Raw genomic sequence first — 27,590 nt, forward strand, 5'->3', positions numbered from 1 at the left:
GTGATGAATGAAAAATATGAAATTAATATTTATTGGTATTAAGTTAAATGCAAAATTGCTTTACTTTTATTATTTTAATAAAATGTAATGACTGGCGAAAGATTACTATTTTTAAAAATGTAAATACCATAGTAGTTATAATTCTAATTTGTTTATATCCGTTAATACATATCACTGGTCAGTGTACATATATAAAACGGCTTTCGCTAGCTCAGCCAAATTTTTGTGTATTTTCTGATACTCCGGTTGGCAGTTCCAAGTCCTGACGTCACACAAAGAGTTTGTTTTTCCCTAATCAGTGAATCATCGAAGCAGCAAAAATTATAGTAAATAGTAGATACGGAAACTAGCTACAGGTGACAAGATGTTCTCCAGTGGCCCCAACTACAACAAGCTTAAGACGAATCTACGCTTAGCGCAGAATCGTCTTAAATTGTTGGAAAAAAAGAAGGCGGAGCTGACCCAGAAGTCCCGTAAGGAGATCGCCGAATACCTCGCGACGGGTAAAATAGAGAGGGCACGCATTAGAGTGGAGCATATTATACGGTATGCTGCAAGTAAATTGTAAGCTGAGAAATCGAAGTCATATTTTGCTTGGTTTTAAGCGAGGATTACCTGGTGGAGGCTATGGAAATTGTTGAGATGTACTGCGATCTGCTGCTTGCACGCTTTGGCCTGATCCAGCAAATGAAAGAACTGGATGCTGGCATAGCCGAACCTGTGTCCAGTTTGGTGTGGGTCTGTCCCCGTTTGCAGAGCGATATTGGCGAATTGAAAGTCATCTCCGATATCTTCATCCAAAAGTATGGGCCAGAGTTCGCAGAGCATGCCCGGACTGCAACTGGCGAACATTACGTTTCAGAGAAACTGATGCATAAGCTGACATTGCAGGCACCGCCTAAGTTGCTTGTGGAGAACTACTTGATAGCCATTGCTAAGAACTACAACATTGAATACGAACCAGATCCACAGGTGATGCAGGAGCAGGAGAAGCCTGATCAGCAGCAGCATCATCTGATCGATTTGTCAGATCGTAATAATCTAAGTGGCGGAGGCGGTGGACCTGCACCACCTCAAATGGGTTTCATTGGCTATCCGCCAATGCCACAGCTGCCAGATATGCCAGCGCCTCCCAGCAGCAAGCCATTCAATTATCCACCTTTCGGTGGTGGTGCTGGAGGAGGTGGAGGAGGAGCATGTGCTGCTGCAGCTGCAGTGCAGCCGCCGCCTCCATTCGCATACAATATACCGCCCAATCAGCCGCCACCAACGACTTCCGCGCAGGGCAAGTGCGCTGAGCAAAAGGATTTGAATACGAATTTCATCAATGTAAGTTCATTAATAATCAATAATCCCTAAGTAGTTGTTGAGCTCAGTTTTTGGCATGTTCCTGCATGATTGCGCAATTTCAGCACGAAAATATAACTAAGAATGAACAATCGGATGGCTCTGGCAGTCCGGATGAAAATATTTTGGTATGTTAGCTTTGAGTCGGTCGCTTGGACTTGGTCCATAACTAACTTTGCTTTTCGTTTACTCTCTACTTTACCACTCACTCACTGTAACCCAAAATGTACCGTCGTCGTTCCGTTGTGACGTCACAATGTGCGCGTAAGTGTAGAGTAATCAATTGTAATGAGTCATGTCATGGTCGTGGTATCTGCTTATTTACTCTTCCTGCTTGTGATATATGTATTTATACTCAGCCATAATTTTATTTATGATTTTAACTATTTATGATTTCAATTTTGACTTTATTTTGCCAACAACAGCGCCCCAAACCGCATAACGATCCACCGCCACGTTACTCCTCGATTAATCCTGTTAATTTGCAGGTCAGCTTCGACTTGATCTTGACCACACGACTTACACATACTGCTGAACCTATTATATTTGACTCAAGTATTTCCGTTTCTCTCTGCAGAATGCCAATAAACCGAAACCTCAACCACGCTCAAAGCTGCCACCTGGCGGGCCAGAGCAGCCCAGCGCTCCACCTCCAATGGACTTGCCTTCGTTGCCCAATGTACCCAACGATCTTCCCGATGTTCCAGGCAGCGATAAGCCCGATGATGATGAAATCGATTTTGATGAACTGTCACGTCGCTTCGAGAACCTGAAGAAGCGCAAGTGAAGCAATAGGATCGCCGCACCGTTTAATCTTTATGCATTCAAAATTTTGTTAACATAAATAACCAACTATATATTTTATATACGATTTGTGGCTTTTATGTATCTAGAAAAGTTCATCGCTCTCCACAACTTCTTTGAGTTCCAGCAGTTCCAGAAGGCCTTTACCTTTTGTTTCGTTGCGTACCAGCTCGTCTATAACTCGATATTGTCCGGGATCGATTAGTAGAGTTAAATGCAGCGTTGATTCATCCCATTCTTCGTGCTCCACGGTATTTGCGAGTTTCACAACAGATTCCTTCAGCTTGCCGCCTCCTTCCTTGCCGGCAAAGCTTACGCGCAGCTTCATGCGGGAGCGCTCAATGGGCATGTGATCGCGTAGGATTTTGATGGCTTCTAACGTGTTCTGCTTGGTGTTTTTGTTCATCTTGACGTTGAAGTGTGCATCCTTCAGGGATTTCTCTATGATGGTGGCCGGATAGGGACGACGCGTTTCTGGATTTACGCAAAGTGCAGCCACACTGTTGACAATGCTATTCAGCTGCGAGTCCAGCACACTTTGTCGCTCTTTCTCGGAGACTTGCAGCTCGCCTTTGCTAAGGATTTCCTTGCAAATTTCCGTATCATCCTTGGCACCAAATGCTTTTAGCAGTTCTTCCTTCTTAGCTGTCTGCCCCTTCGACACATTCGTGAAGATGGTGTGTGTTTGCAGTACCTCATCGATGTCCTTTTCGCTATTTGGTTTAAATTATTGAGTTCTGCATATTCCGTTAAAAATTATTCACCTACCTGTTGTTTCGCCAGGATAGCACCTTGTTTTTGTAGCAGGCTATCTCAAAGCGCTTGCCTGCCTTTTTCAACCTCACGATTGCCACATTTGTGAGGCGTATTTGATTTGTGGGTGTGAATATTTTGGACATGCTGGATTTGATTGTTTTGATAGATCGGTGTGACTGCACGCAAAACCCACATAAATACCAACAGTTCCATATAAATACTAAAATACTAAATGAGGTAAAGGAAATTTTAGTACGTTTAGGAACTGTGCTAGTAACGGCTTTTGGCAATAATTAAAATATGTTGCAAATCTTTTTTTGTCTTTATTGCTGAATACTCCGGTAAAACATAAATCTTTAACAATGTTTGCTTACTTTTGATGCAACAATTTTCACGCTAATGAAATTGTGTGTGGCAGCATGCGGCCGTGTTTCGTCCGCCTGTTGCCAGACACAATTACAATGCAGTTGTTATATGGATTTGTTAGTATGCGCACTTAGCTGCAGTCGGGCAGGCCTCAAACTCGAAACTTAACTGAACTAAGTCGTGTCTTATCATATTCTTAATTATGTCCCAATTCTCACAGATGCGGTGGCTCTGGCTGAGACTCTGGACATTCGGAATATTCGGTTTCCGGTTCGCATGGACATGTCTCCATATCGTCGATTGTGCATCCTTCCTCTTCGCAAATGCCGACATCCGAGGCCGATGCCTCGGGCTCCTCTTCCTTGTACCCAATATAGGCAGCTGCACGTTGCTTGATAATCTCCAATATAATGGCTGTAAGTATTTCGCGAGAGTCGACAATGTGTCCAACTTCTTGGGCCACTTCTGCAGATAGCCAGGGGCAAACCTCCTTCATTAGTTGTTCCTTCTTAACAGCATCGCTAGCCGGCTCAATGTTCTCCAGCACCTCGGGTACCAGACTGGCAATATGTCCTTGCAACAGTTTAGCTGCTGTCACACTCTTCTGCATCTCCTCATCCAGCTCCTTGGCAATGGCATCTTGGCGCAAACGACGATCTTTCTCAGCCTGCAAGCGCAGCTCTTCGGCTTCGAGACGACGAAGCTCGGCCAGCTCTGCCTCGCGTTGAGCCAGGAATCTGTAGGCGAATTACATTATTAACAGAATCCACTTAATAACTAATTTCATGTATTTACTCTTCTTGCTTGCGACGCAGCGCAGCCAGTTCCATTTCGTGAGCCACCTCAAGCATGCTCTGCTCAATACAGGAATCGACCAGGACATCAATGATCGGCTGAGCCTCTGCATCAAAGTGAAACAGTTCGCCTTCGCCAATCTCAGTGGCCACATCGACGCCGACCTTGGCGGGCACATAGGGTGGGGTAGGCGGCTTCTCCAGAAACAGATCGGTCTGTGTGTCTACTGAGTATTCTGGTGGACGTTGGACCAGCTTCTCCAAATATTTCTCCGTTTGTATGTTCTCGTGCTTTCGTCCTTGTACTGGCGGTGGTGTGCCTAAGACATTGCGCTGATTGCGGCACTGCATCGAACGCTTGCGCAGCATATTACGGCGCCGTAGTTCAGCAGCCTTGTCAAATGGATCCACCTCCGCCTACAAACGAAAGAATGCCAATTACTCATGGGTCAGGGTTGCTGCTGTCACAATTAACACTCACTAGCATTGACGGAGTACCAAAGTTGCTTCCCTTTATGACGCGACGGTCGTACATCATGTTCATATATGGCTCTGGCGGCGGCACGACGGGCCTGGAAAGAGTTATAACAGAGTTACAGCTGGCAATTAGTAAACCTCGACCCAGTTCAACAAACTACGACGGGGGCTACGCTCTGAAGAATATAGAGGCTTATTTATACCCAAAATCTGTTGCACTCTTCGCGCGATAAACATCGAATTTGTGTAGTGCATCACGTCTTGCCTTGCTACACCCCCCACAGCTGAAATGGGGGCGTTGGCTTGTCAAGTCATCTCCGATTCGAATCAATTTCCGTTAAGTTCACTACACTTTTGGGTCAATGGGCAGAGCGGCTTAGTCCTAGCTAGCTAGCTAGCTTTACAGACGGTCTTAAAGCCAGCTTGCTAGAAATGCTTAAAGAGGACTCTCAACACTTGCCCCTGGACTGGCCAGTAATTTATGACTTGCTTATTTAGATGCCACGTACTTGTGTGAATGTATATGTCTAGGACTATGTATTTGTGTGGGCTAGTGGTATTGGTAAACACATATATAACATTGTCAGACATTGCACTCCTTAGCGAGCCTGGAACCTGAACTCGTGACCTATGCAAATTTTTAGAGTTTGTTGGCGCAGAGAAGTGGCCCACTAACAGGAAGTCACATTGAAGTTCTCAGCCAAGCAGCACACAACCAAATGGTAAATGTCTACCATACGGGGTCTGGGTCCTGAAATACAAAGTAATCAACCACAGCGACGACTTCAATAGGCGTAAAGGACCATAGCAGGGTGTATATGTATATGGTCAAAATAAGCTTAGCCGTATAGCCGAAGTGCGACCTGAGGAGGCAGGTGAGTTGGCTCAAGTTTGAACTAAAGTTAGTGTGTTAGTTAGGCAGGCAGATAGGCATATCTAGTAGACAGATCTATAAGTTATACCAGGCTATGCCCGTATTAGATGTTGGGTTAAAATTTTACTTCAATTTTAAGTTTAGTTGGTAATTATAAATCAGAATATTTGATTTGGAGAATAATTATAATTCATACTGCAGTATTTTAGTAAACCGTTTATGGGGAAAATTTATATAATTATATTAGACACTATGATATGAGCATGATAGATTAGATAGATTATCGGAAGCAATATGCACTAATGAATATTATTGTTTGATATGTGAACAAAGCTATTATGCATATATATATTATATGTATTTAATATACCTAGGACCATATAACCGAATATCAAATTGAGTTCATTTAGACACATATACCTATGTATATTTATATATATACAACACACAGCAAAAGTAGGCAACACTTTGGCGGACAAATAATATTTTGTATTTGTATGCATATAGCCCCTAGAGCTCATACCGATATACATATATGCTATTTATATTCTCTTTTATATATACGTATCACACGTACGTGCTCTATACAATGTCCTGCTGCCGTACATCCTACAGTCGGCTTTTTTTCTGCTTTTATTATATGGCATTTAAGCTAAATTTCCGTCCAGTTCTTTTTTGTTTTTTTTCTGCTTTGGTTGTTGCCAATAAAATCTTGATTTAAATTATTTAAGAGAGGGAGAGGCAGAGTAAACGTTGCAGGGAAATGGGCGCGTTGCATGCCACATTACGATGTCGATGTCGATGTCCGTGCGATGTCCTTGCGCGGAAAATCCAATTGACTAACGAATGCGCCAAATAAATTAATCAGCATTGGACTTTTAAAATTTCCAGGGAATTGAATAAAAAACAAAACACGTTTTCAATTCAATTGTTGACGCAGCAATCGATAAGCAGGTGGTTTGACTAACGATTTGACCACTGAACCACCACTGGTCAGCCCCCAAAATAAGCGACCATCGCCCACCCCACCATCTCATTTGAATTTATGGAAATATTTTGTGGAGCAGTTAGCTCATTTTTTGCTTTTACCTCTCGGTGGGAAGGAGGATTGCTAGCCCAGCTATTTATTATACGCATTGAAAATGTGTGAATAGGGTATGCTGTCGTTGGGCTAATAAGCAGCAGGGGGCTTGGGATTTATATGGTTTATTAGCAGGGCGAGTTCAATGGGTCGGAATATGCCTGTCTGTGTTTCTCTTACGTCTCTCTGTCTACCTGTCTATTGTACACCTCTCTCATTTCCCTTATAATAGCAATAATAAGTCAAAGAGTCCTTAAGCAGCATTTAGCTTGCTGAAAACAGCAGTTACGCTATGGCTACAGGGTATCTCCAAGTCGGCTACTCATAGCCATTTGTTTTGCTGGGGAAATGGGGCGCCCAGTCTTTTATTACCTCTTGTCGCTATTAAAATTGCGTCGCTGCTGCAGCTGTTGCTGGAACTGCGCCTTGGTTATGTGCAGGCCACCGGCCAGAGAGGAGCCATCGCCTTTGGGGGCCGCCGCAGCAGCAGTGGCAGCTGCCACAGCCGCTGTGGCACGCACACCGTTCTGCCTGGTGGAGGCTTTGTTATTTTCCTTATCATTCTGCGATATCTGGCGATTGGTGTCCTTGTTCTGATTCGGGTTCTGAATGCTATTGTTGTTGTTGTTGTTGTTATTGGTTTGGTTGCTGGCATTATAGTAGTTGTGCAGGATCATGGGATAGGAGGAGTAGGCATAGACATGACGCCGCAACATGGATGGGGGCAGCATTTGCAGCTCATGCGGCGGCGGCAGAAAGATGCCCGTGGGCACGGTCGTCTCGAAACGTGGTCGCTCCATCTGCCGTCCGGATAGCCAGGCACCGGAGGCGGCGGTGGCACTGCTATGACCGCTGCTACCGCCGCCGCCGCGTCCGTAGTTCTCGTCCGGCGCCAGGAAGCGCAGCTTCTGGCTCAGCTCATCGGCGAAGCTGCGCACCTCCTGTGTGCTGCGCGAGAAGAACGAGCGCGTGGTCAGCGGCGGATTCGATGAAATGCTGCCCGCAGCGACAATGGGCTCATCAACATGTTCCGACTGTTCGCGAATGATGGGACGCACAATGGCCTGATTGGGCTTCGAGTGCTGTGCTGTGCTCTGCTCGTCTAGCTCCACGGAATTGTGCAGCACGGAGAAGGCGTTGGTGACCACGTGCTGAAAGTTGTAAGGACTCTGATAGCGTTGCACGTTGTACGCCGTTTGCTGATGGATGCTCTTGTTGTTGTTGTTGTGGCTGTTGTTGTTAGTGTTGTGGTTGTTGGTGCTGCGTCCTGGTGCATAGGGATAGCTGGTGGCAAACGAGAAGTTCTGTGCTCGCTGCTCCGGTCTATTGTCTGGGAAGTGTTCTGGATTTATGTGCTGCTCATTGCTGCTGCTGTTACCCTCTGGCATGTTACTCTCTGGCTTGGTCAATCAAAACACTTGCGACACATTGCCTACGTATAAATAGCCACGATACACACACCGAGAACTTAATCAATATTACTTTTTTCTAGTTTTTCTTGTTTTTTTTTTAGTGTTTCGCTGCCCCTTTGTCCTTTGGCTGTGGCTGTGGACAGAGCAAGGCAAGGAGCACGCGTCAGACCGCACTGTTCGAGTGGCGAACGCCAAATGACCGCAGCAATCGGCCCTCGGTCGCCAGCTCGGCCATCGCATGGTCAATCGTCACACAAATACAGCACAAACAGCTGCAGGGGTTCCAACCACCCACCGACCGGCAGGTGAGGTGAGCTGAGCTGAGGTGTTTCTCGCATATGCCAACAATTAACTGCCTTTGTCGACTGTTGCCGCACAATTGAAATGCCGCCAAATTCGGGTTTCGGGCGAAACCTTTTGCATGCCGCATTATGTATTCGAATAGTTGGCAAAAGTTTCGCGCCGCTGGGTCGTGTTTCCAATTAAAAGCGCTTCCTGGCCGCTCGTTATGTGGCATGTCCTTGAAATTCGCCAGAGCCGGAGGCCAACTCCACAAGGTGTTTCTATCAAGTGCCACATTTCCTGAAACTCCGTCTCCACTTGATCTCACACCTCGAGCCGCAGCTGAGATGACTTCACGCATTTGGCTGACATTGAATTGGAGTAGGCGTAGCTATCGCCTACTCGGAATCGCCTTGTCCTGTGCCAAGGTCAATTGCAAGCTTCAGCTTAACTAGTTGACGTGCGACGTTGATAAGCAGAATTAATGAAGTCGTCGCCCAGTCATGTCCTTTTCTTTGGAGCTATCGACGTGTCGCCTAATGAGGGAGGGGAGTGGGGCGTGGGGCGTGGGGCGTGGCTGCCAGCTAAAGGTCAAAGTTGATGTCGCGATGCAATCTACATACAGAGGCCGGCAGATTGGTGGGTAGCTATTGTAACAACTCTTATCTCTACATTATATTCAATTAGAAGACTTCTAAATATGAGTGAATCTACCTATCTATAAACCTTTAATTACTTGAAAACATATCATCATCAAGAGTAATGGAAAAATTCCACACTCCCTATAAGCGAAGGCCAACTCATTTTGAAAATAGGTTTATAGTTTAATCTACATCCTATTACCACCGACATTTTGAAGGATTCCAACATTCTTATAGCACATCATTTCGATGTCCTTTACGTGACCCATCGTCTACAGTTTGTATTGTATCGCATTGCCAGCTTGTCTATTTTTGCATTTAACGACATTCATAACTGCAAAGTGCGTCAATTTCAGTTTGAAGTCACACTAACCGCTGGTCTATATAGATTCCTTGCGTGCCCAGTGGAGCCTAACCGCCGACAAGTGGGCTCGGCTAGTCGTCGAACATGCCAACTAGTGTTTAATAATTCATTTACGCAATTTATAGCTTGGTTAGAACTTTCGTTTTCTGTTTTCTCTGTTGTGTTTTCTATTTACTATTTTCTTTGCTCGATAAGCCGGCCAGGCCGACAACTGGATTCATTGACCTCAGTGGCCATTATGAAAGCATGTCCGATTTACGTACACTCCGCGCCCGCCCATAAATCTGTGCAAAAACTTACTTGGGACAACCTTTGATTTTGATTGGCTTTGGCTGGCTGGCCCACCAGAAGCTCTGTTGGCAGGGCGGGGCAGGACATGGCCTATCCTGCCATTTGAGCTGCATCTCGGTGACCTCAGTGCGTGTGACCACATTGCTGAGCAGATCCATGCCGTTGCCTTTGCTGCCCATGGGCACACGCTTTGGTATGGCATTTGGCATTGTGGCTGCGGCTCCTCACACTTTTTCGTTTATATATATATGTATATAAATCTAATTTAAAAATTATATATTTTTTTGTCTACGGTGTTTCTGACTAAATGTAAGTGTATAAAAATATTGTTAACTGACACATTTTACAAAGCGTTGTGTTTTATTTTCTTTAGTTATCTAGTCAGGCACTTTGAAACATGATTTCTCCATTTGTTTGCTTTGCTTCACATTTGTTGTGTTTGGCTGCGTCGTTTCCAAAATAAACAACAACTGCGGAATTTTCTCAGTCGCTATGGCAATTTGCTGTCGGCATTGTTGCATTGTCTAACTGTTGCCTTGGGTGGGCAGGGATCGGTAGATATTTCCGCGAACGCCTCATCTGCGGTATGGATAACTTGGCCAATAAGGTAATTGAAACAGCGTTAGGAAATGCAACCTTAACAGCAGTGAAAACGTAATGTTATTTAACAGTCTGTAAAGCTGTCTTGAAAAGCAAGCAGTGAAATAGAAATTGCTGCGGCTTGGATTGGGTTGTCATGCACTTGAAACAGTCACATTAAATACAGTAAAGCATGCTAATAGCTAACTTTATCAAGCACTATATACACCTACTATACAAATGGAATAACTATTCGCTTGGAGACTGCTAAGTATATTTATTGCGAGTCCCTTGTATAGTTTAAAAGTCACGCCATGTTGAGACTTACTCTTGAATAATTGTACGCCCGTAGCAACAACTGCTTCCATTAGTTGAAGAGCAAGCAGCACTTCCATGAGACAAAAGAAAGCAGTTTACAAGCAGCATACTTTTCATTTGCCTGTCCTGCTTATTGTACTCATGTCAGACACTGCTTTAACGTCCACAGCACATATTTTTATTGCTAATATAAAAACAATATTATTGTACTTGAATAGTTACGACAAACTCTTAAATAATGAATGTGCAGCTTAGGCGATGATTCGTTCAAGTAGATAACTATTGCATTCGTCATTTACAGCAATTAAGCATTACACTCCCTGCTTCCGTTCCAAGTAAATCTCATCCCAGAAGCATTTCCATTAATTAGATTCCACTGCCAAAACCTATTTTGATATACAATATTATATCCCGGCGTATGTCATTTGACCAGCCCTCACAATCTGTGATCGTAAAGGCATGCCAATGGGCAGCAGCGTTTTGTTGTTGAAATTACATGGTCTCACTTTATTGTTTTGCTTATTCATTAACACTGAGACGCTGTGAGTGAGGGCTCTCTCATTGAGCAATGACTCGCCTGTCAACGATGACGTTTGACTTTGTGCCCGAGACGAAGACGAAGACGACCAGAGTGAGGCGGAGTGAGGCGGAGTGTGGACGGAGCGAGGGAGAGGGGCAATCGACTCTTTTTTTTTCCATGATGGGGGTGGGTGATAATTGGTGTGTGCGCGTGTGTCGCCGTTTGCTTCTGGTGTCCTTTTGTTTGTACCCCTTTGTGCGGGCTTATAAGATCAGAGGAATGGGCCGAGACGGGTATTCGGATTGGTATTGAGCAAACATCAATAAGTGCCATGACGTTTGACATTTGCAAAGAGGTCTCTCAGTCGCTCACTCACTCAGTCCCTCAGTCTCCCCCTCCCTCATTCCCTTGTCCAATGTTCAATGTATTTGTTGGCATTTAAAAGGTTAATGATGCCCACTCGAGCGGCCACACAGGCGATGCCTGGCGACGATGACGATATTGATAATCTTCGACTGCAATTTCCACAACGTTCGGTGTTCGATCATTTGCACTGATAGACACTGGTCGACTGGCTGGGCTGCGCTGGCTACCTTTCTGCGAAAGGTCCACAGTATGTGTCCCACTGTGTTTGTTGTCAAACAAATCATTTACAGATCTTTCTGCCTGCGCCTCTGCGTGTAGGTGTGAGCTGCAATTTTCCAAGGAAACCCAGACACTCGTTTACAATTGAAGTCGCACTCGAGTTTTGATTAATTTATTGCTCTGCCGGCCACAAGTCGAGGGAAGGTGAAATAAACCATTTAGATAACGGTTGAGCCTCGTATAGAGAAATAGAAAACAAACTATTGTGGATTTCTAGATTCTGCGGGCTGTTGCGTTTTTTCCTTAATTTTTTTATGAGTTATTTCTATGACTGGCTGGCGCCATAGAAAAAAAAATATATATTTACCAATTTGGTAGTAGATATCATAAAAAAAAACAAATGGGAGTAACTGTAAAATTACGTGGGATTAAACTATTGTTGTATTAGAGAAAAAATAAAACAGTTTGATTTCCAAATGGAACTGGAATTTTATGGGTGTGCCAATATTTTATGACTCTTTCGATAGCTGTTGACAAGCAGAGGTAACATATGATATATATTTGTATTTGTAAACTGATACCTTTTCATAGCTAATAGGAATTTTTAAAATTTCTAATTGGTTTGCTGCTTTACTATGGAAGCTTTTAATTGTATTCCTCATCCAAAATCTCTGCTCGAATGAACTTTGCAGTTTTTGTTGTTCGTTTTCAATTTGGCTAACAGCTCTTTTGCATACTCGCTCATCAAATGGGGAGGGTATATTAGCTTTTATGCAAGGTATGTCGAAGGAATTGATTGATTTTATTTGATAGAAGATTTTAATTTTCAAGTAAAATATTAGCTATGTATATATTTACATATAAGTTTTTAAATTATAAGATTGAATTGGATTTGTTAGTAAACAGTTGTATAGTTAAAATCTTTATTTAATTCAGGCTGCGAACGAGTATTATGCAGTCGCTCTAACATGTTTCTATTGGTTTGCTGGTGTCTTTTTTTTTTAATCCAAGGTTCAGTGCAGCTCGACTCAATTATGAGAACTGGCTCTGGTTTCTAAGCTGGGCACTGCCACAAACATTCGCATCAATTATGCATACGCCAACGCATTCAGCATGGGGCATACAGATGCAGTCTACACAGAGACAGAGAGAGAGAGAGAGAGAGAGAGAGAGAGAGAGAGAGAGAGAGAGAGAGAGAGAGACGTATAGAGAGAAGGAGACTTGGTAACAATTGCCTGCAGCAAGGACTGCTGCTTGTGCATCCTTTTTGCTGGCTTAGCCACAAGTTTACCGCATGGCAAATTCGACGAATTTCCTGCGGTTTTGTAGCATTTCGGTTGGTTGCCTGGCTGGTTGGGCTCAGTTGCAACTTTGATTCTCAAATTGAGCGAATTGTGAGGCGGAGTGGGCAGGGCTTGCTTGACCGCAACAGCATTGGTCGAATTCAATTTATTGTAAATGGCAAAAGGATTTGTTCTGGGCTCAGGATTTGTGCATCGTTGAAAATCGTTTGCAGCTGTGCTGGGGCCTAATTTTGGAAACAGTTGTCTTTCGAGACGGGGACTACTCTCTCGTTAACATGGCACATCCGCATGTCAAAAATGTCGCACAAAAATCAAAAATGTCGTCAGAGAAAGAGAGAGGGAGCTAGCAGAACAGGCAGACAGCCAGCCAGATAGACAGACAGAGAGACGATACGTACCAGGAACCCGACGTGTTCGAGGCCCTCGGCCCAGACCCAGACCCAAGCACAAAACCCAAAGCGAACCAACCAAAACTCAATAGCAAATTAGCAATTCCGATGCGGCCATTTATATTGTTTATTCTTATTGTAGTAGCTATAGTTGTTGTTGTTGTTGTTGTTGTTGTTGTTGTTATTATTGTTACTGTTGCTGCTGTTGACGAACAGACGATCGCGTTTTTATTTTTATTTCATTTTCTATTTGTATGTTCTGTTTTTTTTTTTTCTTTTTTGGTTTTGCTTTTGTTTTCTTTTTTATTTTGTGCGCAACGCTTGAAATAAACGCAGTTTTTTTTTCTTTTTTTTTTTAAGTTATTCCGCTCTGTAGTTTGAAGCGATCGACGTTCTCTGTTATCAAGTCCCGACCCGAACCTGTGCTCGATCCCGCAGACCGAGCCCAATGCAAATTAGCGCTAAAGTCAGGGAGCATTCGTGCTATTACAATGTCTAATGTCTGATTGACTGAGAGACTGACAGAATGACGAACTGGCAGACTGACTGACTGACTGGCTGACTGACTGACTGACTGAGAGGCAGATAGATTGATAAGCTAGTAGCTGACTGACTGACTGACTAACTGAGAAACTGATGGGCTGATTGACTGACTAACCGACAAACTGACAGACAGACCGGGTGCCTGCGGCAGCGCCATAACACATTCAGCTTCACCAAAAGTAGTTAAAGAGCCATTTATTTGGCAAATGTTGGTAATCAATAATACCTGAAATATTTGCCGTCATGCAAACTGTCCCAAAAAACAAACCCACCAAGTTTGCGTGCTTTGCATTTCTTATACTTATATATGTTTGAGTACGTTATATTATGGCCTGTCATTAAAAGTCAGCCAAAAATGTTTTGTTATATATATTATAATTTGGGTGCGCTTATTTATTTTGGCCAATTGTGAGAAGTCGTTGACGAGTTGTCCATATCAAAGAGGGGGGCGGATTACGTTCACCGTTCACCGTTAGGCGCCAGCACCTGTGTCGAGGATAAGCATCTAATTTTCACTTTTACTTTCTCCCTCAGCTAGTTCCTGGAACTTGTCAACTGTTAGAGCTGTGGTACCTGCTGCACGTGCAATTCCTGCTGCACTTGTTGTCTGTGCTCGACGGTTTCTTGGGAAAGGTAAATGATATTGTATTGGGCTGATCGTAATCGATCTTGTTCTTAGTTTGTTTTCTCTTTGTTTTTGCTCATAACTCAATTAGCCGGAAAAACTGTTTGGACAACTGAAATTACGTGGGCTGCTGTTGCTGCTGACCTCTTGAAGTCTCTATTAGAGGCTGACTGAGTTAGTAGCCGGAAGCAATGAAAATGTGTGGAAAGTGTTGTTCCTGCCTCGAATTTACAGCGAACAAGTGTTAAGGATGTGCGTGACAGTCATTATGTGGGATATGAAGATAACGTCACGTAGCAAACCCTCTGCCTGGGTTCCAATAAGGACATATATAGGAGAGAGAATAATACGATTGTATTGTACAGTTAGATGCGAACAATGCCAACAATTTGTCAGATAAAGATAACTCGAAGGTAGCCATAAAAAATAAATTCTCGGAGTTTTGTAATTCCTAATCGTGTTTGTAGACGGAAACTTCATATCAATCAGGATACAAATTGAGGGAGAGTTTGCGAGAGAGCTTAACACATGGGAGAGCGAAAAATCAATCACATATTAAAGATCTATAACAATAATAAACAAATTAGTAGAATATATAAATTGATTGATTGAATTTTGTATTTATTTTCTCATCAATATTTATGCAAGTTTTTATGCGAACTCTTATTAATATTATTTATGTTCATATATTTTTAATTGAGCAAGTCTTATTGTTAGAGGAAATACTTTTACTCTCTCTCTCCCATGCTTTCACATATTAGAGCTCGTAAACAGAAGTTTTCCCAATTAATATCATAAAATCACTAATTTTATAGCTGGTCTCCCTTTGACTCTTCCCACTTTTATGATGCATACAAATTGTGGTTTAATGACGCCCCTTTTATGGAAAGGGATATAGATATATATCTGCTCATAATGCATACATATATCGCCCGATCTCACTTCATCAAACTTTCAACAAGCATCTGCTTAGTGCTCCATCTATTGTTTTGTTTATTGCATTCGGCATCCCATATTCCACGAGCATTTCAAGCGACTGCCATAAAAACATAACTATGCAAGAAATAAAACAATCAATGGATTTTTATTTTCGTTTTTTGGGTTGTGAACTGGTTCTCATAATATTTACAGTCTTTTGCCTTTCTTCGGTTTGTGTTCTTTTATGATTATAGCCTGAACTGATTGAAGTTTTGTCAACAGAGTATGATAGTTATGTTGGCATTGTATGTAACAGACAGCAGGAGGTTTGGGTAAGAATATAGAGAGTATGCTTTCTTAATATGGGGAAATATGAAATGATTATAAATTAATAAATAAAAGCAAACTCAAAATGAAACATTAACAGCTTTTCAGAGGCACTTCACATATGGTATATAGATTCCATTATATTATATATAATCTATATATATATATATATATGAAAGATTCAGCTCATCTAGTTTTCCTTAGGGTATCTTCTAGTCGTCCACCGTCGAGTCTTAGCCTTGTTTTATTTGCTTCGCATCGTAATTTGTGAGTTTATTGATTGAGATTTTGTTTGGGATTTTTGGCCAAAATGCTTTTTAATTATACAAAATAAAAATGTGGAAAGAGATGAGGCAATTTTATGGACGCAATGAAAGCTGGTAGCGTGTCATGATTCAAATGGGAATATTCGGGTAGGCATAGATAAATTGATGGCGTTGTCAGCAGAAGCGGTACAGGAAGTTGCCTTAAAAAAAGTAGAAAACGAAGGGAACGCAGTAAAGAAAAGGTTTGTAACAAAACATAAACATATATCAATTGAGTTGTCCTGGCCGTGTGCGTTCAGGATGCGCTTAAAAAGAAATCCTTTCCGTTTGCCGCTGGCCAAATGAGTTGGACTTCCGTTGCAGCGCGTGGCCTATGTTGTCGCCAGCCACGCCCACAGCCCTAATGCAGTTGTTACAATCTCGCATTAGATATAGAGATGTCTGTTTGTCTATATACATATACACATACATATACCTATATATATCTGTATATATATTTATATATCTGTAGCTGGCAACAACTATGCTAATCGATGCAATGCCAAACGGGGCGAGAGCCAGAGATGGCTTTTGAGAAGGATGGATTCGAGAAGGGGGCCAGGCGGCAGGAGCTGGTTGGTGCCTGTCTAACCAAGGCGACGCCATTTGCAGTTTCACACTTTTTTCTAGCCATGGTTCGGACCATTTTTTATGGTCAAGCGTGCCAAATTTGTAAAATGCGTCAGCGACAAGTGTAAAGTAGATGTTGTTGCTGCTGTAGTTGTTGTAGTTGTTGCTTGGCTTGCATAATACCCTATAAATGCCTTTTGGCATCAGTGTCGCGAGCTGCGCGCACACCCCTTTAGAAACTTTCCATAATTTGTGCAATAAATCAAATGAATTTCACTCAAAAACAATCAAAAGCCAAGGCGAGCAGCCAATTATTAATAAAAAATGCCTTATAGCATGGAGTTGAGCTGAGCTGAGCTATGCTAAGCAATAGCCACTAAAAATCACAGCAACAACAGCAAATTAAACATATCAATAAAAGTCGGCACGCAAACAAGCGATTGACACGCAAAAACACATTTAAAATTGATTAGCTCGGTCAACAGCGTCGGCCCCGGTGGAGTCCAACTGAAACATAGAAGATGTCTAGACGTACAAATGGGCCCGGTGTGACATTTGCCCCTGGGGCACTACAGCGCCATCTCCCTCTCCTTCTCATTCTGTCTCTCTCTCTCTCTCTCTATATATATATATGTGTCTGTCTAGCTCTCTCTTGTTGCGTTCATCAGCTCTCTCGCTCTCGCTCTTGCTTCTGTGTCGCGTGCTATGAACAACAATATAAATTTACTTTTGGCCAATTTTCAACATTTGTTAAACGAGAAATACAAGTGTCTCAGTTGGTAGATATTCGAATTTCGAATACTCTATACACATGGTGCAACATTGGAAATCAATCGAATTTCATATGAGTTTGTTGTTTTATATGAAACCTTCTCTGGTAATCAGAACTCCAAAGCTCATCTATTGAACTGTAGACATTAAATCAATGTAATCATTATTATTTATGTTAAATATCTAATTATAATAGCAAATCTGATGATTATCTATACAAGTAGAATTATCTGACCTCCATAGTAGTACTACTTTCATAAAACTGATTTCAAGTAATATATTACACTAATACTACACTTTCATTGCCAGCTGCCCTATCGGCTTCTCAAGTCGTTTTACCTAACTTTTTAGGGTATTTTAAGATGGAAAACCTTCGCTTGTCTCTAACTGATAAGCAAAAATGTGCGTTGATCGCCGCAGGCAACAAATACAACAAGAGATGTACCTTAAATATATATATACATATATAGAATGTGCCTACATATATAAATATATGCAACATACACACACACATATTGTATATACCATATGTTTATATGTATATATTTAGCTATGTCTGTCGTTGGGTTGCGTTGGCTGCCTCGATTGGGTTTCACTCTCAGTTTCTTGGGCGAAGGGGCATAATTATTGGGTCAGCATTTGGGGTCTACGTGCGTCGTCATAACGGACGCAGCGCAAAACTAATTTTGGAGCCTGGCCCCAACTGGGGGCTATTTCCAGCAAAACGCTGAGCACCTTTTGCTTAAGCTTTTAGTTGATGTTGGCTGTTGCTGCTGCTGCTTCTTCTTCTGCTGTGGCATCTCATGATTTATTAGCTTTGATCAATTTGATGGATATTTCTTTTTTGGCAAAGCGATCAATCGATCCAGCCATCATATACATATATGTATATACATGTATATATGTGTAAATTTCTATATATATATTTATATGTATAGAGTACTGCTGCAAGTAAGTTGGAGTTTGTGCCTACCTTAAGGGCTTTCCAAAAAATGCTTAAACCAATTTTCACAAAAGCGCGCTTAATTAAACGGAATCTCTGACTGCCTGCCTGCCTGTTGCCTGTTGCCTGCTGCCTGCTGCCAGGCTCGCCTGGCTGGCTTTCTGTGCCGTCTACTCCGTCTGCCCCGTCTCCTCCGTCTGCTGCAACAGGCAGCTCCAGTCGAGCTTCAATGGTGGTCGTCGCCCCAGAGACACGATAAACGCGTACAATTGTTTGCACTTAAGATTTTTACACATGATTCAGTAGCCGGTAAGCCCGGCTCTCTGCCACAGACATTTTGCTGGCGATCCATGCGCTTTTGTGTCCTGGCAGTCATGTCTGCATATGTTGCACTGGCACTCAAATCAGAGCCATGGCCAGAGCCAGAGCTCTCGCTTCATCCAGTTGCTCGGGGTCCGCTGTTGTTGTTCTATCAGATGCAATATTTGCTAACGAATAAATTGGCATTTCACAAGTTGCCCTGACAGACGACTGCCAACTGCGACTGCCTCTGACTCGGCCTGGCTGGCGGGGCAGCCTGCCAGCCAGCCTGACTGACTGCCTGACTGACTCCCTGGCTGTGCAAACTTGTTTGCTGACTGGCCTGCCTGCCTGGCCTCTGTCTCCGCCTCTGCCTCTGCCTCTGCCTCTGTCTGTCCGAACATCCGAACATCCCAACATGCATTGCAATCATTTTTGTTGAATCTAAAATTGACGCATCGCGGCTATGACTTCGTCATTCTTCTGCTCTGCAGCAGACTCTACCGTTGCAGCAGCATCAACTACCGTGTTACGCGGCCAGGGCTAAAATGGCCAGCGCGTCGCACATTTTTCGACGACATCTGAATCTGATTAGAGGCTGTGGCCGGAGCCAACTCGTCGTCGTCGTCCAAGTTGAAGTTGACGTTGACGTCCAGCCTCAACAACAGCAGCTAAACTGAACCGCAGGCAACTGCAATTCAAGGAACAGCCAATCTTTCCCTCACTTTCATGCTGCACAGTAGTCGAGCATATGAGTAAATATATTGTAATGGGTTGTATTTATGTAAGTATTAGTGGGTGATAGAGTAGCTTCTTTATTTAACTTTATTATATATATATATTTTTTTTTTGTATATAATATATAAAAAATCTTTGCTAAAATTCTAATTCCTAATTCTAATTAATAGAAATTAAAATTAATTAAAAACAGAATTAACTTCACTTTTAAATGCATTAAAATACGAATAAATTTATAAAACAATTCTATTTAATTTTGTAATATTTTTATTTATATGTTTTAATGTTTATATTTATTTAATAATTCGACATATAAATTGCCGTTACTATATATGCATTTATTTTAATATTTTATAAATCTACTAAGCTCTCATCTACTTTACAATAATTTATAAGAAGAAACAAATTAACAAAAAAAAAAAAAAAGAAATATATAAATAAATAAATAAATAAAAATATAAAAATACATATATATAATAATTAAATTTTACATATGTAATTCTATAACTTTATATGTACATATATATTTGAACATATATTTTGGCTCCACTGTGCCACTGACTGCCGTGTGGGGGCTGCAGCATCTCGTGGCCCGCTGGCTTGACTTGTTCGCCTCCTTTTTACGTGGAACTTCAGCCCCGTTTCGATATGCCCTAAAACATATTTTGTGGCATTTGGTTGCACATAAATTCCATGTCATTGTCATTGTCATATGTAGCTGCAACTCCACCTCTCATATTACTTTATGTATACAAAACTAAACTTAAGCCGAAACACAAATGGACAAAAAATTGTTTAAAAAATCAAAATGCGCGCGCTGCTTTTGTTTTGTTTAGCTTTTGTGTTTTCTTCGATTTATTTTTTGCCGGAGCTGAGCCACGTTTTGCACTTTGCATAAATTGAACTCTCGCTCCTGCTCTCACTTGCTCTCCATCTGTCTCTCTCTCACTCTCTCTTTGTCTGCTGCGGATCCTGCGCATAATCGTGTCCTTGTACAACAAAAGCAATTGCTACTGTTTGCCGCACATTGGCTGGCTGCCGAGTCGTGGTCATCATGTGGCATATATCATGTCGTCGACAGTCAGAGACACTGCCACGCCCCCGCCTCGTCTACTACTAAAAGCGTCTGGCAACTGCGCCTGCGCGCATTCGATTTGATGCGCCCAGGCAGAGTCTCGAGCCGCCTCGCCTCAAATTTACATAAAATTATGCAAAATCATGCAATGCGCACTAAGCGCAGTCTGTCCTCCAACTCCTCCGACTCCTCACTCACTCTAGCAGTTTATCTCTCTCTCTCTCTCACGCTAACTGATCTGCCTCTTGTTAGTGCGCGTTTTATGAATGGAATCGCAGGCAGTTGAAGCTGTGGCTGCTGCAGGATAAGAATGGGGATGAGACGAGGATGAGCATGAGGCTGCGGTTGTGGTTGTTGTTGTGGATGAGGCTGTGGCCAGCCAGCCGTGCCTGCAACTTGTTGCCGCTGTTGTACATTAATGAAATTTGTTAGTATCACGACTTTTATGCCTGTTGCCTGCCAAGTTTGCTTTTGTTTTGTTCGCCAGTTGATTGTGTTTTGTTTTTTGTTTTTTATTTTTTGCTTCTCGATTTTCGATGTGTGCATGAAATTAAAATATATTTATAATATGAATACTCTGCATAGATTTGCTGAGCGGCATCTCTCTGACAACTCTGACAACAATAGACAGTTTATATAGGTTGCCCACTCATGCGTTTCTTTCAGCTCTACATATATTTACGAAGATCTAATCTAATCTCTTCTTTTTGGGTACATTTGATGCCGAAATTTATTTGAAAACGATCAAGCCGTGAGGCTGTGGTGCGAATTTATGTTTAGAGCTGTGCATAAATGAATAAAATTTTCTACAGACTTGAGCTGATTCTCTGTAAACAAGATGATATGAAGCTGATGGAAGTTTGCGTCGGTCATTGCTTCAATATGAATATTCATTTTTCTTATAGAATCTATTTGCTACTATAAATATATAGAAATTATATAATTTCTGGAAAGGATTTGTTGCTTCTTCACTATCATTTTCGTATAGAGCTTTTGAGTGGGTATATTACTTTTTTTCAAGATCAGTTTCAACAATCTTCATAGCATACTTTCTAGAGCATAGTTAAGTAGATAGTGTGGTATATTACACTATCCATCATTATGAGAAGTTCGAATAAGGAGGTTTTTCATCACAATATACTTGGAAATTTCCGCTGCAGTTGGAGCTGGCGATGGAGATAGAATCTAGTAGAATTTTTTTGTTGTGGTTCGTTCTCGTACAGCTGCAACAATTGCCTCATCTTTCAAACCTTTGCCCCAACCCAAGTTGTTATTGTTGTCACATCTTCAGTTGCTGTTGCTTGCAATCGGATCTGCTGCTGTTGTTGCTGTTGTTGTTGCTGCTGCTGCTGTTGCCAACATACAAAAGCCATGTCAATCAAAGTTTTGTCACAACTTCCAAGCAGCGCAGCAGACGCAGTTGCAGACGCATTTAATCGCAGTTTTTAACATATCGATCAGCGTTGAGGAGAGTTTGCAGTTGGGTGTGCGGGAGGGGGCAACAGAAACAAAGAAAAAGAAACTCGCTGAAAATGAAAATGAAAAGGAGAAAAATCCCAAAACTGGATAGCGTTTAGCCAAACGTTGATGCGTATCTGAAACGCTCTGGGGATGGGGATGTGGATTTGATGTGGATATGGTTAAGTCTTTGGGGTGTTGGATGGCAGCCGAAGCAGCGCAGTAGCAGCAGCCGCAGCGACAACTGCTTTTGGTTTAAATGCCGATGACTTTTGGGCTTATCGCTTAACAAACAACAACAACAACAGCTGCACATGGGAGCATCTTTGCTCGGAGCACACTAAGGGCTCGACGAGCCCAGCTTGAAGAGGAGGAGAGTATTCGGTTGGACTCTATCGTGTAATTTATGACAATATATGCAGCGTTAATGTCGCTGGTCGCATCATTGATCGATGTCTGTCACTCGGGTCGGATGCTGACTGCTTATATAAGTGTCAGAGTACCGCGATTGTTATCAGAGCAGGAGAAGGAGGCGCTGCCCCGATTGGGGATAAAAACAACAGCAACAACGACCGACGATGGCAGCAACGTAGACGACGACGACGACGACATATTTGGCACCGCCAGGTAGCCAGTTGAGTCGATTCCAAGTTTGATTATCGAGCGGCTGTTGCATTTTAATTGATTTCGGATGCGATTTGCATGATCTAGAGCGACGTTGCCTAAAGAGGCCAATCGAGCGCATGTTTTATGGATGTCAAAACAATTGCTACATATTCAAAATGTGCCCAACAGCCATTGCGCAAGTTGTGCTCCAATCATGGATATATATAGACTATATAGAATATATGTATATCTGTAGTTGTAGTTTTATATGTAAGCATTTCCTTCACTTGAGTCACAGCCCGCTGGCAGCAAGCAAATGTCAGACGAAATGTGGATAAAAATATCATATATACAGTTTCCTTTATCTGAATTTATTTTGATTTGCCAATTTACATAACTTTTGATAGATTAGGCAGAAATTCAGATTACTAAAATGAAGCTCTGAACCAAGCAGGCTGAGTTTTATGACTTGAAACGATTGTGAATAGGGACATATTCCATTTGAAATGAACTCTTCTTCTTTTTTCGAAGAGGTAGGCAGCTCAATTCTCAAATAATAAATGGAAAAATAAAATATATTATCTAATAAAAATATAAATAACATGATATATTTTGGACAATAATCTTCTGCAAATTTTAAATTTTTATTTCAACTATAAATATTTGTTTATTTATTTCATTTAAAAATATTTGCATAATTTTTTTTAAATTTATATAATTTACAACTTATTTAAGTTGAATTTTTTTTTTTTTTTTTTACATTTAATAAATGTGTTATAAGCTCCTCAAATCAGCTTAACGTCATATAATCATCGCTTATCTCCACTTCCAATCAGAGATTAGGTTTCTTAATCTCTAGTGTCTGTCTGTGCTGTTGTTGTTTTTTTTTTTTTTGGCACGGCCTGGCCTTGGGCATTACACACATGATAAGTAAGCTATAGATATTTCACTTGTGTCAAGGGTATATAAAATGTTGTTTTCATATAATTTATGCACTGGCCGTTTTGGCTGGCAGCGCAAATAAGGGCATGTCTGGCCAATGGCCATCAGCTGCGATTGCAACCAGGACATGCTTGCCATGCATGCAGCAATGCAGCGGCAACTCTTGGCCTTCAATTAAACAGCAACACACACACACGGCAGCAGCAGCAGCGGCAGCGGCAGCAGCAGCAACGGCAGCGACGTAAAATACAATAAATAACTGGACAGGGCCAGTAAATGAAGAGATATAAACCAAGTTCCACTTCGTCTGCTGCTCGCGTCTCTTTGTCTGCATACGCAAAACTTATGAGGAGGCCAAAAGAAAACCGTGGCCAGAAAACGCCCTAAAACGTACATCGATCGCTTTCTTGCTGTTGCTGTTGTTGTTGTTGCTGCTGTTCTGGTTGTTGTTGTTCTGATTGTTGTTGGTTGCTGCGTTTTCGCACGCATTGCCAAACGGTGGCCACTGCATGAAGGGAGGAGGCGTGGCCGCAAGGCGGGGGAGAGATGGGAGAGAAGGGTTGGCAGGTGGATCGGCGGTTCGAGGTGATTGCTGGTGAAAAATTCCATTTGTGACAATGATAAAATAGTTTAACCTCGGCAAAAATCGCGTTTTGAATTTGAAATGCGATTTTGTGAGTTTTTTCTTTTATTTTGTTTTTATTTTGGCGTTTCGCTTCAAAAATTTATTTGTTGCTGCTGCTGCTGTTTGTGTTGCTGTTTACTGCTGCTGCTAACACTGGGCCCCAGCTCGGAGCCGCAGCCAGAGTCCGAGCCCGCGAATCCGGGCTACTGTTGTCTGGTTAACACGGCGCTGCCTGTAGGCAATTTTGTTGCTTACTTTTGCTGCCTGGGCATTATTTGGTGACAGTTGCGAGACGTGGTTGACGTGGTTCTCGTTGTTGCTGTTGTTGTTGCTGTTGTTGTTGATGTCGTCGCAACGTCAGCGTCAGCAATAGCCTCGTCCCTTGTCTGTCATCCGTTATTGTTGTTGTTGCTGTTGTTGTTGTTGCTGTTGTTGTTGTTGTTTTGCGGAGGCGTCAATGCAAGTCGAGGCGACAGAGACTGGCCAGAAAAACAAGAAGAAGAGCTTAGAGAGGTGCGGCAGGGAGTGTGGCAGAAGGAGCAGGAAAAGCTAAAGGCATACAAAAAGGTGGAGGGAGAGACGGAGAAAGGGAGGGGGAGAGGTAGAGGCAGAGCAAGCGAAAAAGAGTAGGATATAATGTCATAAAACTTTTCTATTGCCTAAGGAAATAAACAAAGATTTTTTATTGAATAAACAAGCTAAGAGGATGAATAGAAAATATTGATCTAAAATCACAGCCTGCGCAAGCAAATAAATATTCCAAATAAAATAGCACATATTAAATATATATTGTTCAAGTATAAAATGTATTCAGGTAAAAACAATTAGAATATGCCCCTGCTCTGCTGAAAGCCCTTGCTCTATATACATATTAAAGTTCTATAAAATGCCACATTTGCCTCTCGGCAGCAGATCGTGTGTCACTTTGTCAGTGACGTGTCGTCGCCTTTGTTGCTGCTGTCACTGTCGCTGCCGTCGTCGTCGTCGTCAGTTGCGCCGCATTAAAAACCAGTAGCAAATGCGACAACAGAAGCGGGCAGCATATCATAAGTTGGAAACATATTTTGACTACGAAATCAGAAGGCAATGCAAAATCTCTGATTCGTGTGCGTGCATGTGTGTCTGTGCGTGTGTGTGTGTGTGTGTGTGCACAATATAAATAAAATAATTGCCGACATAAATAAATTCAAAAGTTTTGTACACGAGACGCTGAAAATGCCGCGAGCTCTGTGAGCTAAGAGCTTTGTGCGTGGTACACATTTTATGATATTTAACAGTTGTTGTTGTTGTTGTTGTTGTTGCTGTTGTTGTTAATGGTATTTTGCATGCAGGCAGGCAGGCGTAGACGGGTGGGTCGGTTATTAAAGTGCAGTGCTAGCTTTCGTTGTCTCCCAAAATCAAAGCAAAACAGAAACTCAAGAAAAAAGACAAACGAAAGACTTAAGACACGAACTTGCCAAGCGACTGCACTGTCGATGGCGCGTGTTTTGGGACAAATTCTATTTTTATAACAATTTAAATTCAGCCAATTGTCAAGGTGTGTTAGCCAACAACAACAACAACGGCAAGGCAAGGCAGCATGAAAAAAAAATTATGTCTGCATTTTCGCGCCTGTTTTGTGGCAAATTGACAACAATTGCTGCTATTAGTGAGTTATGTGCGTCTGGTTTGCGCCGATTTATGCCATCGGAATGTCTGTCAAGGGCGTGGACGAGGCAACGTTCAGCTGAGCCATTGAAGTCTCCCAGAGCTGCACTAACTTCCGCTTTTTAATTGAGTTCTAAATGCGCGACGCCTTCATCCAGCGGATCATAAAAGAGCATTAAAATGCCATGCCAAAGATACGCATAAACAAGAAGAGGAAGAGTGTGCAGGCGGCGATCTGAGCTGAGCGATGAAACGTGCACAAGTGGTAGCCCGGGCAGAGGAAGTTTGAGTTCATGCATATTAATTAGGGGGCAACCTGTACCATAAAAACTGGCCACACGATCCGAGAATCTTTTGATTTGATTTGCAGCAGCTTCAAATTGAATATAAAATTCGTTTTATTGGCCACACGGATCTCTCTCCCTCTCTCTCTCTCCCTCTCTCTCTCTCTCAATGTTTTGCGCATTTTTCGCACATTAAGCTGGAGATTAACACTTGAGCTGTGCCTGTTCTAAATCAGAGAGACTGACATTATCGGCGGTGCATTGCCGCGATTAGATTTGTGGGCGCTCTGTTGCAGGCAGCACAATTTGTTGCAGCGCCGCTTCATGGCGGGGTCGTAAAAGTAGCGGGCGAGTCGGGAACTTTGCATTTTTAATGCCCGCTCATAAAATGGCCAACACTGGTGCTAATTAATTTTGAATGGGCCAGGCTGACAGTAGATCGCAGTCAAAGGAAGTCATCAATCAATGCTATTGCACAACAAGGTTTCAGTTGTTGATTGAGCATAAAAAGTAAAGGAGATTTTCATTGATGTAAGTCTGTTGATGTATAAATTATGTGAGTATTAGCTGAAAATAGCGTGTAATACGTTAATCTAGTGAATGTTGCGCCTGTGAAGACTTTAAATGGAATTGCTTTAGGTTAATATATATATGTATATACTAAATGAATGGAGCACTATAGCTTAAAATGTGTGCTTAATCTTAAAAAATATTCTCCTATGGTTTACTGAAAGATTTTTAATTTAATTATATATATAAGTAGCGATATTAATAGTACCTTAAAAATGTTAGCCTAACAGAGTTTATTTATAGAGAAAATTTGTTGAGCCTTGGATTGCTGGTGGAAATCGCTCAAATACACATCTTTACATCTATAAATACATCTATATGTATTTTATAGATATGTTTTTTTCCGTTTAAAATGCTTTCGTTATATGCGCCAATTAGACAATAGCTAATGAATTTATTTTTTTGTGCCTCTGTGTGTGTGTGTTGTGTGTGCATTTGCGGCAGCTAATCCATACATACAGCATAAGCACATACATATATTATTTTTAATTGCACACCAACAACAACAACAACAACAATTTGATGTGCACTTTTCTCACACACCTTCCTGCCTGGCGGCACTTGCATGAGCTGCGGCAATTAAACAACAACGAGCCGCATGTTTCTTCAGGCTTTTCTTTCACTGATTACTATATTTAAACATTTAAAGCAATAAAACAACGAGCAGAAAGAAGAAGATGAGAGCGAGACAGAGACAGAGACAGAGACAGAGACAGGGTGAGCATTTGGTGGGTGGGCGCAATCAATGAGCATGCGAAATATTTGTTGCCATCAATACAAATAGCATGACTCATTGTTGTTGTTTGCTGGCCATGAATGTTGTTGCTGCTGCTGTTGCTGTTGCTGTTGTTGTTGTTGCAGGCAAATTGCCAAAATATTATTGTGCACACAGGCAATTAGCACTCGCATAGTTTGGAAATTTTTTCTAAACTATCAACGCTGCGCTGCCTCTGCCCCCTGCTGCCTATTGGGGAGACTCTGCGCGTCTCAGCTTGTTGGCGTTCTTGTAGTTGAGCGTTCGTGAGCAGATTGTCTAATTGGGATACATCGATTCAATCACGTGCAAATGCTCGACAATAGAATCTTTACTGTTGTTGTTGCTGTTGTTGTTGTCGTTAAAGTTTAACGATTTTGACGTAGCTGCAGGTGCAAACTGTAC

The 27,590-nt window shown here is 42.1% G+C and overlaps 3 protein-coding genes and 1 long non-coding RNA gene across 9 annotated transcripts; 2 read left to right on the plus strand and 2 right to left on the minus strand.

Moving 5' to 3' along the window:
- Positions 1–221: 221 nt before the first annotated feature.
- On the plus strand, positions 222–2,218 carry Ist1 (increased sodium tolerance 1-like protein). Of its 5 annotated transcripts, XM_018099568.3 has the most exons (5): positions 222–546; positions 606–1,329; positions 1,413–1,475; positions 1,773–1,835; positions 1,925–2,218. In XM_018099568.3, exons 1-5 carry the CDS (start codon positions 365–367, stop codon positions 2,132–2,134), a joined length of 1,242 nt encoding a protein of 413 aa, XP_017955057.1. In that variant the 5' UTR covers positions 222–364; the 3' UTR covers positions 2,135–2,218. The 5 variants fall into 5 exon arrangements, with proteins under 5 accessions (XP_017955057.1, XP_017955059.1, XP_089116350.1 ...); XM_018099570.3 differs by lacking the exon at positions 1,773–1,835; XM_089260224.1 differs by lacking the exon at positions 1,773–1,835 and having other exon boundaries at positions 1,961–2,218.
- Sbds (SBDS ribosome maturation factor) lies at positions 1,924–3,105 on the minus strand. Its single transcript, XM_018099587.3, has 2 exons — positions 2,920–3,105; positions 1,924–2,864 (listed from the first exon to the last, which is right to left on the minus strand). Exons 1-2 carry the CDS (start codon positions 3,048–3,050, stop codon positions 2,237–2,239), a joined length of 759 nt encoding a protein of 252 aa, XP_017955076.1. The 5' UTR covers positions 3,051–3,105; the 3' UTR covers positions 1,924–2,236.
- Positions 3,106–3,437: 332 nt separating this feature from the next.
- Rsph3 (Radial spoke head protein 3) lies at positions 3,438–9,854 on the minus strand. Of its 2 annotated transcripts, none has more exons than XM_018099542.3 (4): positions 9,499–9,854; positions 4,549–4,639; positions 4,069–4,484; positions 3,438–4,010 (listed from the first exon to the last, which is right to left on the minus strand). In XM_018099542.3, exons 1-4 carry the CDS (start codon positions 9,696–9,698, stop codon positions 3,488–3,490), a joined length of 1,230 nt encoding a protein of 409 aa, XP_017955031.1. In that variant the 5' UTR covers positions 9,699–9,854; the 3' UTR covers positions 3,438–3,487. The 2 variants fall into 2 exon arrangements, with proteins under 2 accessions (XP_017955031.1, XP_017955030.1); XM_018099541.3 differs by lacking the exon at positions 9,499–9,854 and adding an exon at positions 6,872–8,116.
- Positions 9,855–12,677: 2,823 nt separating this feature from the next.
- On the plus strand, positions 12,678–14,807 carry LOC115562301 (uncharacterized). The gene is made up of 2 exons (XR_003980117.2): positions 12,678–14,360; positions 14,444–14,807. It is a non-coding gene; the product is annotated as an uncharacterized LOC115562301 (long non-coding RNA).
- The last annotated feature ends 12,783 nt before the right edge of the window (positions 14,808–27,590 follow it).

This window comes from Drosophila navojoa, chromosome 4, assembly GCF_054131105.1.
Source record: "Drosophila navojoa isolate 15081-1374.11 chromosome 4, UAZ_NAV_1.0, whole genome shotgun sequence".
In the NCBI taxonomy this organism is placed as follows: Eukaryota; Metazoa; Arthropoda; class Insecta; order Diptera; family Drosophilidae; genus Drosophila; species Drosophila navojoa.